The sequence below is a fragment of the Brassica napus genome, chromosome A9 (assembly GCF_020379485.1).
Source record: "Brassica napus cultivar Da-Ae chromosome A9, Da-Ae, whole genome shotgun sequence".
Taxonomy (NCBI): domain Eukaryota; kingdom Viridiplantae; phylum Streptophyta; class Magnoliopsida; order Brassicales; family Brassicaceae; genus Brassica; species Brassica napus.
The window spans coordinates 16,805,042-16,821,824 of record NC_063442.1 but is presented as its reverse complement, the minus strand read 5'-3'; the positions used below and the strand labels follow the sequence as shown (position 1 = coordinate 16,821,824).

General features: G+C 27.8%; 1 protein-coding gene across 1 annotated transcript; it reads left to right on the top strand.

Moving 5' to 3' along the window:
- Positions 1–12,342: 12,342 nt before the first annotated feature.
- Positions 12,343–16,783, top strand: LOC106364467 (putative L-type lectin-domain containing receptor kinase I.1). The gene is made up of 2 exons (XM_048740769.1): positions 12,343–12,568; positions 12,764–16,783. The coding sequence occupies exons 1-2, from the start codon at positions 12,446–12,448 to the stop codon at positions 14,660–14,662; spliced, it is 2,022 nt and encodes a 673-aa protein (XP_048596726.1). The 5' UTR covers positions 12,343–12,445; the 3' UTR covers positions 14,663–16,783.

Sequence of the window (16,783 nt, the reverse complement as noted above, 5' to 3'; positions counted from 1 at the left end):
TTAAACAATGAGTGAACAAAACAATGAGTGAACAAGAGAAAAATGAACCACAGCTTTTGAGCCAAACATATAGAAGTATTGATGAGATTAACTTGTTAAAAAATGGAAAAAATGAAAAAATAAAGAATAGTAAATAAATATGGAGAAGAGGGAATAGAAAAATATTTTTTTATTAAGTATTTATAGTTATGGATACAATAAATTATTAGTAGGTTTAACTTTCTTATGAAATCAAACAAACGTAGTTTATTACTCTAGCTAAAGTAAAAGTAAATATTAATTTAACTGTTCGCCCGAGTTACTGTTCACCAAGTTGATATTCACTTTAAAGCATACACAATGGAAATAAGTTCAGTAGGTTTCTCATATATAATATTAAATTGCATATTTATGTTTTATTTGTTTTGATTCGCTAAGTTATTGTGAATTTGACAAGTGTAGATCAAAACCTCATCATTATTTTTGTAGTACCGTCCTAAAGAAGCGCTTCAAATAAATGTCATTATCTTTCATATTTTTTTAAAAAAATTTCATTATATTGATTGATAGGTACTCATTGAGGTATCCACACTAATGGTGCCCTTACCACTTCTTTCAAACTTGACTATAAAGACTCTGGAGATCAAGATTCAAACCATGAAGATTTACCTCATTAAAAAACAGATTGTTTAAAGTCATTTGGGATACAACTACACTTAAAAAAGAGTATAACCTTCATGATCTGTGGTCTTGTGACTGAGATAGGTTTATAAATCCAAGTTTCGAATGAATGAACACACAAACTTGGTACTGGCTGCTTAGGTTTCCTAAGATTTTCTTTTAAATGATTATAATTGGAATTTCTAAATTAGGTCAACCAAGTCCAATTATATATTTAACTCAGCGAATTGAGAAATGTAAGAAGAAAAGAAACTGTAAGAAAAAAGCATGTTACTACACTGTATAATTTTATATATAGACAAAAAAAAACAGAGGATCGAAGAGAAATGTGCATAAGCATCTGAGCTTTTAAGCCAAACACGCAGTACTATTGAGATTAAAAAAAAACATAGCAATGTGTTCGGTCCGAAGAACCATCGATAATGATCTAGTTCTACATTGTAGTGATGATCTCATTTCAAATACGGATCTCATTTTTAGGGGAAAAGTGGTACACATCCATTAAAAATATCAAGGTTTTTATATCTATCTATACTATTATTTAATAAGTGATTTAAAATTATATTCTAGATAATTAATAAATAAATATTAACAAATTTTAATGATAATATCATAATTATGTTTATCTTATATTTAGTTTATGAATAATAAACCGACTCTATAATAATATATATTTTCATTATACGATATATGAGTAATATATACACAAGTTTATAGCAAAATAATAATTTTTTTCATGTGATATGTCTTTTAAAAGAGTGACTTGATGCTGATTTGATTTTTAATAATATAATGAGGCATAGTCTATTGTATGTTTTGTTCGATTTATTTGTCTGTGGGAATATAAATATAATGCTTTGTAATTTATTTATTTATTTTTATATATCACTGTTCTTAAAATATAAATAGTTGATAACATATCATGTTTATTAACTATTGTTCTTTTGTTTATGTTTTATGAATTTTACCTTTTTGCAAAGTTGTCAATGCAGGCCATTGAGATTCTTTTCGGTCTACAACTACAAGAAGATAATTGATTTCAAATACAAAGTGATTAATGATGGTTTGGTTATTACTAGATAAAATTTGATCCAAAATATATTCTAGACATTATTTAAGAAATGATTTTTTGAAATTTTTTATGCATCATTACCACATTTGTTCTCACTAGAAAAATGATATGGAGAAATGTACATAATAAATTATTTATATCACGTAAATGTAAATATAATTCATATTTTATTAACTTAATTATTAAATTAATTTATTATTATAATATATTTTAACTAAAATGAAAAACTATAATTTAAACATTAATATATATATATATATACATATTAAAATAAACATAATCATAATTACAATATAAACTAAATAAAATTTTATTTTTATAATTTAATTTTAGAAAAAAATAAAACTAAAAATTGTTAAGCAAAAAGAAATATGACTTATTTAAAATTATTTATATTTATTTTGAAAAACTAAAGAAGAATTTTTTTCAACTAAATTTAATTTTTTTTTACCTTAGAAAATAATTTTAAAATATATTATCATTGCGCTTGGCGCAAGAAATCTTCTAATTTGGTACATTTGTTAACACTACAGATACTGTAGTTAGATCATTTGCTAATTCAATAATTTAGTTTTTAAATAAGAAATTGACAATAATATCAAATTTTTTATAAGTGTATATATATTAGTCCGCATACCTTGTGGACCTACACCTAATTTTAAATATTTACTAGATTAAGATTCCGGCCAAGGGTGAATAATTTTTATATTAATCTCTTATATATTAATTGAGAAACATTACAACATTGTTTTGTAGCCACGTGTCACCATGAGAATGAAATTCAGAATTCTTAGAGAAATAGGTTGGTTCATCTTAACTTATATTATACTTTTTATTAAACTAACTATTAAATTGATAAAAATGTACAAAAGAATATACTCATACTTTCCTTAAATAAAAGCTACGGAATTACCTAATATGATTAACATATATATGACAATTAATGATTATGAATAATAAATATTTGATAATAATTTTTGTATCTTAGCTCTATTTTTAAATTTATATTATTAAAAGATATTAAACAACCACATTAACCATATAATAAACAAAATTAATTTTTTCTTATATGCTATATTTTGAATTTTTAAAACGACTATAAATTACTAAAAACGTTAAATGTCTCACACTAAAATTTTGTGATCAATGGCTTAACTTTTGTTTTGGTAATAACAAGATACAAATGATCATAAATCGTATAAATATGAAGTCTCATTTATTAGACATTCATATTATATATTAATATAGTTTAAAATTAAAGTAGATAACATAGAAAAATACTTAAATATGATAATTTTGAAATTTGTATTGGAAATGTATTGTAAACTTAATATTTTAATTTTTAAATTTGTATTTAAAAAATCGCACATTAAAACTTTTGTGTTTATCACATGAGTATGAATTCTCAATAATAAATATTTATATTAAAATATACTATATATCTATGTCAATGTCATTGAAATTTAGTTATATACCATATAAAATAAATAAAATAATTTTTTTGATTTATTTACTAAAACTATATCCTAAATAAACAAGATGTATTTTATCTATTTATGTGTTTACTCAAATTTAATTATATACATAATACGTAAATGAATAAAAATAAATAATAATAGATAAAAATTATTTTTATATATAATATTCATCCCGCGCAATTGCGCGGGTCTTAAGCTAGTAGATATAGTATAATTGATGTTAACTTGTAGTTTAAGGGTGCTGTTAGATATTTTGTAAACAATATAAACGAAATACAAAATAATATTCACGTAATCTATTAAAATATAAAAAAATAGATTATAAATATTTTTATCATAACTAATTTAACTAAATATTTATTGATTGGTGTTTCAATTCATAATTTGCTATAGTGTTCACATGATGAATGTGGGATTTTTATTAAATTATAAACTTTATTTTCAATATCTTAACTGTTTATATTTCATATGAAACCCTTAACATGTAAAATTGTAAGCATAGTTAATAAGATAATTTTAATTAAATATAGGTTTTGGCTTTACTTAAATTCATTAAAGTTGCTTATTATTCATGGACCAAGAGTACTTTCAAAAGTAATTCCTTTAGGAGGACACATTGTTTCTGAGACTTTTCAGTTGATGCTAAAGTTCAATGGAGAAGTTTTGTATTTATAGTTATATTCAATTATTATTATATATACTATTATTTGAAAATTATTTTTCGTTTATGAGCTCTCACGTTAAAAGTTAAAACGACTAAAGTCATTGTTACTCTTGATGAAAAAATAGTTTTATTTATCAGATTATATTATTGATTATAAATTAATACAATAAAATTAATCCAAAAATAAAAATAAATTAAAAATTAAATGATTAGATAAGTGATTAAAAATTAATATATAAAATTTTATCTACAAACTACAAATGTATTTAAAATGAAAAGATACTTCTTATATATTGTGTTCTTATCCGAAAATTAAATTTTCAACAAAAAAAATTAAGAAACAGAAAAGCACATAACTAAATATTAATCAAGTAAAAAATCTTAATTTTTTTTTATAATGAAACAAAGATTGAATGGTTGTAAAAAAAAAAAAGAAACAAAGATTGAATAATTTCAAAGATATTTTTATTAATAATGAATATATTATACAAAGAATTTTTAAATTACTATAATACATATAAATTTTCAAATAAAATCATAAACAATAATTTAGCATGATAATTTTTAATTAATAATGTATGTATTAATAAATACTATAAAATGTTTTTGCCTGCATGTGGAGATGAAACACCTAGTTGTAAAATTTATAATGATATTTAACATGACAAGGAAAAGAAAATTTGGTATATCACGCAAAATGTTTAAGGAATTGAATATTTAGTTTGTTATTATTAAGATTTTAGTTATTAAAAGTAAATAGAGTTATTGTCTACTAGTATAATTGTTAGTTGATTAAAATGTCAGAATATTGAGTATCTGACATGTGCATATGATTGATTAGTTTTTGTCCTTATTCGAAACTACGCTAGGCGTTATGCGTGCAGCCGGATAGGACTTAGTGCGTAATCAATTAATAGGGATTCTACTGAGATTAATCGGGGAGTTATTTTAGGGTTTTTATATAAATATATGATTATATATTAAATCAGTTTAAGTATCATCTTGGAAGCATGGTGTAGTAGCCTTTGATGAGCTTAAGTAGCCTGCCCAACCAGGGTTTGACTGTCACATTGTCCATTTTGGACAATATTTTTAGAATTAGGTTAAATAAAATGGTAAATGACAAAATTTCCCTCCTCTTACACCTTTTTCCTGTGAAATCTGCAGCTGTTTTCAAATTTTTATTTTAATGTGATTTCAGTGTTTTTCATATTAATTTTGTAAGTTTTGGTCAATTTTTTTCAGAAGACTTCTATAGAAGTTTTCTCCAAGAAAATTTTTCGAGAAGTCTTCTATAAGAAGTCAAATTTCTGACAAACATCGGTCAATTGCAAAACTAACATGTTTATCTGAGAAGACTTTTCGAGTAGTCTTTTCTGAGATTTTTTGGTTTTTTCTTAATAAAAGGAAAATTAGAAGATTTCTACGGAAGTCTTCTTGACGGAGAACACATCTAGCAAAGTCTTCTGAAACTCTTCGCGAACAGATATGAGAAAAAAATGATTTCATACCTTGAACCTGTGAGACAACTTTCTTAGCTTTTCCAAGCACCCAGAACTTCACTACAAAAGCTACCAAGTCGTTAATGACCACGAATAATTAGCTTCAATGTCTCTATAAACCTTAAAAAGTTTGGAATCAAAATCTTGGAAGTTTTTTTGGATGAATTTGAAGAGAGAATGAAAGAGATGTGATTGTGTGCATAAGTAATGTGACATGAAGAGTAAAAATGAAAACTTTGTTGCATTGAGAGCTTCAAATAGGTTGTTCATAGTGGTTAGTATATTGATAGTGTATTGATAGTAATGAGAATCATTCGAATTGGACCATAAACTATACCAGATTCTAGTTTTGGTCAACTGATTATTGTTTTTGTCCACCACAACTCATATTTAGCAAAGTCCAGTAAAAACTCTAAAAACAAATAATTTCGTAACTATATAATTTTATAAATTTCTAGAGTTATTAATTTTTTAAATAATAGTTTATATTGGGTTAAAAATTATTAATCTATTGTTCGTATAAATTGTAAGTTTTTTAAAACATAATTTTATATCCTTTTCCTTACAGATTTTTTATTTATATACTAACAATTACCTAAGTAAACACTAACCAACCCTATGAACCTCATCTTTTGAACGTGAAATCGCTAATAACGCTAACTAGCTTTTGATCCGCGCGTCTACGCGGGTGTTTGTTCTTCATAAGTATATATTTTTCACTTGTATAAATATTCATGTTACTGATTCATAGGTTATTGAGTTTTGACATTGGTGTATCTTGTTCAGTTTGTTTAGCGTCCATTTATAAACTAAGCAGTTGTATCTTTTTTTTTATTGTACTTTTATTGATTTGACTTGGTAAATTAATACTTTAAAATGTAAAATATTAGAGTATTAAGTATAAGTGTATGTGCTTTATTAAATTATACTATAAATATTGTGATTAAAATTAGATGTAAAGTTAGAATTTTATCGTTTTAAAAAAAAAAACATTATTTAGACAGTAACATAAAAAAAATTGAAAAATAACAAAAAATATTCAAAAATAAATACAGATTTTTGGTAATTTTATTTACCAAACCCGATTTGAGGTTGACTCGCGCAACCGCGCATGTCTTTGATAAGTAAAAAAAATTGGAATCTATAGAAATAAGAAACTTCATACGATTTTATTCAAAAACAAATTGTAATAACAGTCAGATTTATGACGAAAAGTTGTATCATATAAAAAATCTCACTTCTATAAATAATTGGAGTTATATTTATATGTGTCTTTTTATTTTATAAATGAAATATTTTCAACATTTAAATTTTATAGATATATAAAAATTACATATTACATATTTGTTTAAATTTGGCATGTCTACATATAAACATTCTTATTGTTTATATGTTATAATTTATTGTTTAGATTATTCAGTTCGTTGGATGTGTATATGAATTTATTTGTACTTTGTAAAAATTTGGAACTAGGTGTTTTGCCTGCACATGCGGGCATAATCTTTTATGAATACTTATTAGTTTATGTCTTATTCAGTTAAATTAATAAATTAGTGAATCAGTTAAAAAATAATAATAAATAAATGATTTAGATAAACCTAATAAAAACATGAAAATAAAAAAAATTAACTAAAATTATGGAGAAGATGACAAATCAGCAAATTCACTTCTCAAATAATAGTATAGATATAAATAATTAACATGTACATATATATTCGTATAACAACTTAATAAAAATCACAGAAAAAATAATTACAATCATTCAAAAACTTTGAATTAAGTAGCCATTGTAAGTTGGGCCATAGTAATTCATGAGAAAAACAAATCTTAATTTGGGCCACAGAATTATTAATGTTTTCGTCATTAGTCCATTAGGTTCTGTTTTTTTTTTTTCCGGGAAACAAGCAAATATTTTGTGAACAGAGAAAAAAGTGTTCGTCTAATTCTAAACAGAGGTTATCTGTATCGTCCTCAACCTCCTCTTTGTTTCTCCCCGCAACTCCAGACATAGAGACCGAACAATGGAAGATGTACGGCTAAAGCAAATCAATTAAGCAACATAGTGACTCAATAACACTTATATACAAGGTTTGTAGTTGGTTTTAATATTATAATCGAGTTTTTGTGATGATTTTAGGTGTTTTTTCTTTGTTACATACGATATTGATATATTTGATATAAATATGTAGATCAGCGGTAGTTTGTATGATATATACCTGAAATCGGAGAAGATAAAACTAATCTCTATATTTGGGGAGTGGAGGATGTAGATCTGAGTGTAGGTGAATGATTTTCGTTTAAGGAGATGGTGAGAGTCTGTATGATTTATTCATGATGATTTTTATTTTTTTAAATTTAAATAATTATTTATTATATATATAAAGAACAATGGTATAAGAGTCTTTTGCTACTTAATGAAGAAAATATTTTTGAAAATGTCTCTTTTGTGGAGGTAAACGTGAATAATAGTACTAAGAAAGTGGTAAACATGAAAATTTCTCATATATCTATTCTATTATTTGTGAAGTGAATTTTCTGATTTGTAATGTTCTCCTTAATTTTGGGATGAGTTATTACTTCAATAATAATATTATTTGAATTTTTTAAATATATATTTGTCATGATAAGTTGGATAATTAATTAAATAAATAATTTTTGTAATATTATTATTTTTGGCTCACAAAAAGTAATTATTATTATAACTCTATCTTAGAAATTATTACAATATTAAGGTGTTGAAGTTTTAAAATACGTGAAAAAATAAAAAAATGATGGGGACGTAAAATTTTCTAACAGAACATATGATTTATTGAGTGTTTAATTTTATATTTTATATTTTGTAACTTAAATTTTTACTATTTAGTAATATATGTTTAACATGTATGTTATGATCTAGTTTGCAAAGAAAATAACAAATTTCTTTAAATCTAATGATGCATTTTTATATTGTGAATTGGTAGATAACCATATTGAAAAAAATATTAGGCAAATAACCACATAAATAAATTATGAGGTTTGATGTGACAATTTGACATGAAAACAGACCACTTTTTCCTTTCTAGCGCGTGAAGGTTTGGAAAATGCGATGTCTAAATTTTACTATACTATATTTGTTTGATATGTAGTATGTAATAATATATTCACATATTTTTGTTATAATTCCGTCTTTCACTGTTTTGCTTTAGAATTTCTCTTTACCCACCGAGCCAACTTTAGTCGCCGCGTAAAAGATATATTCGAGCAATTGGAGAGTTGACACCTGAGGATAATAACTGTAATATGAAGCATAAAACTATACTACACTATATATGTTTGACAAATAGTTTAGATTAATCCATTTATACAAATAGTATATTAGTAAACATAATTGTCTAACTAACTGCATTAGTCAACCAAAAAAAAATGAAAACACCCAACCCATGGATTACATAAAGCGAAAACATATTACAATTACTTATTATCAACTGCCCTAGTCAACCCAAATAAAGAAAAAGAGGGAGGGAAGGATGATGAAGGGAAGAGGAAAAAAAAGAAGGACAAGAAAAATGAGGAGAATAAGAAGGAATGAAGAGAAGAAGAAGGTGGAGAAATGATGGAAAGAAAAGGAAAATGACTACTATCTTCGTAAAATAAAATAGTATAATTATCAACTGCACTAGACAACCCAAACAAAAGAAAAACACATGACCCACAAAATACAATAAGGACCAAAACGTATTACAATTTACCATGGAAGAGGCCGAGAAAGAAGGGTGATGATGGTATTGTAAATAAAAAAATGTATTCTAACAAAATATACTGTATCATTAAAATAGAATAGTATATAGTATTTACAATATATTATAACCAATTACATATTGGTTGTCGAGGAGAGAACGAAAAGAAAATATAAAAAATATGAGAGAAGATCTAGAGTTTTGATTGAATTAAAACTCTAGATAAATAAATTCATATCGAATTACTTAATCTACACATATATATATATTTAAATATGAGGTATCATTTGAAGTAAAAATTAGACTATATTATAAGAATTACAATATATTATAGAATTTATAACGCGATTTTCTTACTCTAACATGATATATCAAATGCTACAAAATATATATTTGTTTAAAAAAAATTTTAAAAAAAAATATAGATAGAAAAAAATCTATATTTTTGTGAGTATTTTATAAATTTGAATAATTGTTTTTAAAGAAACTAGAAGATAAATAAGATTAGAGGGGACCACATTTTATAACAAAATAAAAAGAAAATAAAGAAAAAACAAAATCACTACATATGCTTATACAAAAGGGTATAATTGCAATTAATACATAATATATATTGTGTTTGTGTATCCTAGCCATTTAGTTGCTATGGTCATTTGCCTAATTATTTTTTCTTCATGGCTATATTTGTCAATTTCTCTTTTATGTTTACTCTTTTTTTTTTGTTTGCTAGAATACAAAGGTAATATTTTGTAAATTTCTTATTATTATTTTCTGTTCCGCAGTTTCTAAAATCCAAATTTAATAAAGTATGATATTTATTGGTTATTATTGTTTTTTTTTTGATGTTTTAGAAGTTGTGATATTGTTTCTAATGTTTTCAGTGTTTTTAATCTATAACTACAAAAACATTAATTTCAAATTCAAATTACCTCATGGTAATTTGGTAATTAATAAAGAGAAGAATTTGATCCAAAAACATTTTCTTATAAGTTTGATCCAAAAACAAACACACCTAACTAAAAAGATGAAACCAGATACAAAATTTAATACATCTATTGTTAGATACTGAAGTTGGATAACTTTAATTATAATCTAAAATATATATCTAATTTAATAATTTGTAATAAAACAAAAATTAGCACTAAAATTAAAATTTGCCGGGTATAATATTATTTTCCAAGGTGCCAGACATTATCTAGTAGTATATAAGTGAATTGTGTATTAAGCATATGTGATAGACTCACAGTCGGTAATGGAATATCTAGAAGATATTTTGATGTGCAAGATAAAACTTTATAAGTCAATTCAAAGTGTATTGTATGTATCATTCAAAAGAAATTAATTCAAAGTGTATTGTGATGCAAATACATTCCCCACTCGACTTGGTTTTACTAGTCAACGTCGTATAATTCGTATCCAGGCAATTGAACTAATTGATGGATTATGTCGATATATGACTCATGCATGATCGATGTTGTGTTTGTGACAGATTGAATTTTTTTTTGTAACTGAGATTGAAATCTTTAGGTGATGCAAATCCAATCTACAGGTAAAAGCTCACGAAACTTCATCACATCAGTTGATTTTTTTATATATAGAAAATTAGCTGTCTGGATAGAATTTTTTCACGCTAACTACATAATATTGTTATATATATTATATATACTTTTTGTCAACTGTGGAAAAAGAACACAAATCCTAGTTGACGATAAGTTATATCATGCATGTATGTATATTACTCATGCAGTGCATACATGCATGATGCATAAGTTATATCATTTGGTTCGGTTTGGTCAATCGGTTTACACAAAATAGATTACCATTTTCATTTCGTTGGGCTAGGTCTATTTATCAGTACTGTATGCATGAAATTAGCAGGTAGATATCACGGGTCTAAAACTAGTTTTTAGTTCGGTTATAGATACAATAATTTTCTAGACTTACCTCACCAAAAGATTTGCAACTAAGCTTAGAGACAACATGCTCCATTCTTGCTTTAATCTGCTCACAAGCGTCAAAAACATTGTAACACTTTAGCTTGATATATTTATAACATATGTACCTTGTCGGCGCGCTCGCCTCTGATATAATAAAAAAACAGAATTCTAAGGGAATGCTAATTAAAGGCAGACGCAGCTGGGCGTGGAACGGATCCGGATATCCGAAAAATTCAGGGTACCCGGATCAGGATCCGTTGGATCCGTGAATTTAATCAGGATTCGGATTCGTGGTTTTCGGATATCCGGATTTCGGATATTCGTTTCGATATTCTATTACCCGTGGATATCCGGATCCGTAAAAATAATTAAAATAATATTTTTTTAAAAATATAATTTTTTAATATAATACATAAATGAAATATTTATAAATATATTTATATATGTCTATACTATTGTAAAAACTAAAATATCATATTATAAGATTAATCCATGTATAAATATTAATATATCAAATATATAATGAAACTTAAAAATTTAATGTGTTTTAAAAATACGGATCCAGATCTGGATATCCGAACTTAAAAATTAAGATATCCAGATTCGGTTTGGACGGATCCAAGATTTTACTATCCGGATTCGGATCCGGGCATCCCAGATATCCTATTTTCTAAACGGATCCGCCCCTGGTGTTTGCTTTCAAAAAAAAAAAACATACAACATATAAATGTTTTTCTTTTCAGCATGCAGTTCTTCAGGGGATAAATCTTCATTTGTGGAATATGTTTCCACATTCAATTGGACAGTTGGAAGTAGACATATTTTCTCCTTGTGTGGCAAATGTCCATATCTGCCACATATACTTGAAATCCAATATCTATGTATACTCAGCATCCACAAAAAAAATATTATCTTGTTTGTCATCTAAGTCAATTTACTTTGGGAAAAGGTTTGTCAAGTTCTACTTCAATTTCACCCAAACAAATCGGATCAAGTTGAGGTTTATGGCAGGAGAGCTACTTCTCTACTCTATCTTCAATTTCTATACTATCTCTCTTCCTAATACTCTTTTTATTAGTTGTTTAATGGTGAGAGGCATTGAGAGAGACTCCCACTTATCTAATATTGAGTTTAGTAGAATTTTACTCTAATATATTGTTAAAACGAGAGTAGACCAAAGAATTTTCTTGATAATGAGTTTAGTAGATTTTTTAGACTATTATTTATGGAGTAACTAACTATCACGGTTATATCTAAAACAATTCTAAAGTCAACTCCCCGGAATGGTTATTAGGGGTAATATTTAAGTTTTCCAAAAGTTGGAACGTCCAAAAAATCATTCCCTTATATATAAGTTGAACGTGTTAGTTTAAAAACTCAAAAACCAAACAAGGCGTTATCTCTTGTAAGTTACCAATGGCTCAAAGATTACATCTTCTTCTCTCTATAATCTTCTTTCTTAATCTGATTCGCTTTTCAAGTCAACAAGGCATAAGTTTCGTCTACAATGGCTTTAACCAAGACAAAGGCTATATTCACCTTGACGCAGTGGCGGACCCAGCATTAGTTTTAAGGGGGTTCAATATATAACTTAAGAAAAAATTTAAATAAGAAATGGGGTCAAAGAGGGATCGAACCCGGATTTATGGAGTGTCAACAGGCGAATTTAACCATCAGAGCTACTTAATCTCCATGACATTTAAGCCTAAATATAATTTTCATAACATTTATGGGCTTGACGGCGTTGCAAGAATCCATAACACAGATGGACTTTTGCAGCTAACCGATGACACGACTCTTCAAATGGGTCATGCTTTCTTTAACCGTCCATTCGATTTCGGTTCTGATCAACCTCTCTCTTTCTCGACTCATTTCGTTTGCGCTCTGGTCCCTAAACCAGGAGCTGGTGATGGTGGGCATGGGACTGCCTTTGTTCTATCTTCTTCTATGGATCTCACTCAAGCAGACCCAACTCAATACTTAGGACTCTTAAACATGTCAAGTAACGGATATCAAATTTTAGCTGTCGAGCTCGACACCGTCAAAACGGCAGAGTTTGACGACATGGACAATAACCATGTCGGTATAGACGAAAACAGTCTCCATTCCGTTGTCTCGGCTTCAGCTTCTTATTACTCGGACAGAGAAGGGACGAACAAAAGCTTGACGCTCTTGAGTGGAGATCCTATACATGTGTGGATTGATTATGAAGGCACTCTACTCAACGTTACATTAGCTCCTTTAATAATAGATGAGAAGCCAAGTAAGCCTGTTTTATCAAGAAACATCAATCTCACATCAATCTTCCCAGCTCGAAAAGCTTTTGTCGGATTTTCTGCATCAACTGGAACATTGGTGAGTTATCAGTACATCTTAGGGTGGAGTTTCAGCACAAGTAGCAATTCATTAAAGAGCCTTGACGTCTCAAAACTTCCCACGGTCCCTCATCCCAAGATGATACCTAAGAAAACATCTCCTCCGCTTATTATTCTAATGGTTATACTTGCACTCATAGTGATGGCTGTTCTTGGAGGTGTGTGTGAGTACAGGATAAGGAAGTACGCTGAAGTGAAAGAGCCATGGGAAAAGCCGTACGGTCCACTTCGATATTCCTACAAAAGCTTGTATAAAGCAACAGGAGGGTTTAGCAAAGATGGTCGTCTTGGGAAAGGCGGTTTTGGAGAAGTCTATAAAGGAACTATGCCTCTTGGAGGAGATATAGCGGTGAAGAGACTATCACACGGCGCAGAGCAAGGGATGAAGCAGTTTGTTGCTGAAGTTGTGACAATGGGAAGTTTACAGCACAAGAACTTGGTTCCTCTTCTTGGGTATTGCAGGCGAAAAGGCGAGTTATTGCTGGTCTCCAAGTACATGGAAGGGGGTAGCGTTGATCAATACTTGTTTCAAGATGATAAACCACCTCTCTCGTGGTCTCAAAGACTCGCGATTTTGAGAGATATTGCAGCTGCGCTCTGTTACTTGCATACAGGAGCTAGTCAAGTTGTTTTACACCGAGATATCAAAGCTTCTAATGTCATGTTAAATGGAAATTTACAAGGGTTTTTAGGAGATTTTGGGATGGCTAGGTTTGATGACAACCTCTCTGCAACGGCAGCTGTTGGAACCATAGGTTACATGGCCCTCGAGCTGACATCAACAGGACCTTCCACTTGGACCGATGTGTACGCATTTGGGGCTTTCATGCTTGAAGTAGCATGTGGGAGGAGACCATTTGATCCCGAGATGCCGGTTGAGAAGCGACATTTGGTCAAGTGGGTTTGTGAATGTTGGAGAAAAGGTTCTCTAGTTGATGCTATGGATACAAGATTGAGAGGTAAATTCTCACTTGGAGAAGTCGAAACTGTTTTGAAACTCGGGTTGCTATGTACATGCATTGTACCAGATTCAAGACCAACAATGGAACACGTGGTGCAATTCATAAACAGACACCAAACACTGCCTGATTTCTCTCCAGATACTCCTGGAATTGGAGTTTCTACGCCGGTGTTGACGAGGATACATTCTTTGGCGATCACTTCCACTTCAGAGACCTCATCACCATCAGTTTCTTCTTCCTCTGCCAATAATTCCATGTTCATTTCTCACACAATCATATATGGTGATGGAAGATGAGATCTGACAAACTTTCTTCATATTCGTTGGAAGATGTACCTACCTCATACATATCTCATTTTCTAGTTACATATAGTTTTTGTCAATAAGGTCGTGTGTTTGATTGAATAAGGGATCATGTTGTAATAACTACTTAGTGTTCGTGTGAATATGAACAATGAAACTCTCCATTCCTAATCTATTTGTTTGTATTGTCGTAATTTTTCTTCTAGTTTTCTACGTTGTTATTTTAGTTGTGATTGTCATTTCTCACAGATACCTATATACAAAATTGAGAATTGCAATGGCTGATAAACAAATATTGCAACGACTAGCTAATGGTTGCAAGAATTAACACTCAAAGTTGTACTAGCTTATCACCAAAGACTACAATTACAAACGAGTACAATGGTTCGTGACCAAAAATTGCAACGATTCATCACTACAAGATCCCAATCACCAACATTTGCAAAGTTTCATTTAATCAGTTGCAGTTGTCCAACTAGACAATGGTAATAGTTTACTTAAACAGTTTCAAAGATTCACTTAAATTTCCAACAACCATTATCTATTTAAGTCTAATTAGAAATTCAATTAATAAATAGCACATATATCAAACTCATGCATAAATTTAAATGCGCATATATAAAATATTTGTTCTTGGTTTAAATTTTGTTAATACTTACCTATTAATAAATAAATTTATCTAAATAGACCATAAAATTTTATCTGAAACCCAAATCAACAAAACAAATCAGAAAAAATCAGACCAATACATGATATTATAAACCATAAAATATAATTGAAAAATCATAAATTAATTTTTTAAATATATAATATTATAAAATAATCAAGTCATCCAACAAAATGAATTACCCAGATATTTTAAAGATAATTTTTAAGATTCTTTTAAAATGTATATAAAATAGATACGAAAATGAAAGAAAAAAACATTAAAACCTATGAAATTTGAATGAATAGACATATCTTTACACAATTTTGTTAACCTCTTTAAAATCTATGAAATTTTTAGAATAAAAATACACTCTTTAGACGAAATGATAACTTCTTAGAAATGTATACAACTTTTAGAATAAAAATCCACATCATTAAAAAAGATATATCTTTAGATATTTTTGGATTACTATTAATAATATATTTAATGTTGTCGTCTCTAGTGATAAAAATCGGTGCTCGAAGATACACATATCTTGCTCTTATTGTCTTTAAATTACCACCTGATAACAAGCAAATTTAATACGATACAGATTTTTTTTTGCATCTCTATCTTGTGCTTAAGTGAAATTTTGGGGTTTGACCGACCAAAAAGACAACATGAGACCTAAAAGTTAAAATTATTAATATATTTAATTTCGTAAATATATAATATCATAAATTAATGAACTTACCAAACAAATAGTTGTATCAAAATATTTTTACATATTTTAAGATTATTTTAAAATGTATACAAAATAGATATGGAAATGCATGTGTTAAAGGATGAAATTTCTGATCGTTGTGAGTTTTTTGTGTTGTTATTTTGGACTAATAATTGTAAAGGTGACTGATATGCTCAAATTAACTATATTAGTTGCTCTATAATTTCAGAAATGCAGTGTGTTATTTAGGGATCAAATACACATAGCTTTTGGATCATTCAATAGATATCTATTTTGAATTAAATTAAACAAGTAAATAGTAAGCATTTGAAAAAAAAAATGTAAAAATTGTTATAGATGATAGATCCCAACAGTTCTATCAATCGAACAATTCATCCTTAACCATAGAAAACCTTAAATCTAACATGCAAATTACTGAAATCGATGAAACATAAATTAGTATATGAATAAACTGCATTAGTAAATCCAAAAGAGAAATAATGGAGTTCGAAATATTTATCTGCTGAGTTCTAGTTTGTCTCGTTTATCAACATTAATGATATCATAGTTAGAGATTATTAGAAAAACTTTATCAGTCAAAACCTCATAAAAATCAAAATTATTTAAGCATGAACATGTGGAAAAAAGATACTTAGACGATGATAGGTGTAGGAAGATTTCTTTTTATGGGTTTCTCAATGAAAACTGATTCTTGTTCTCTCTCCAACTTTTTTTTTTCTTTTAAGTTTTTAGATACCATGAA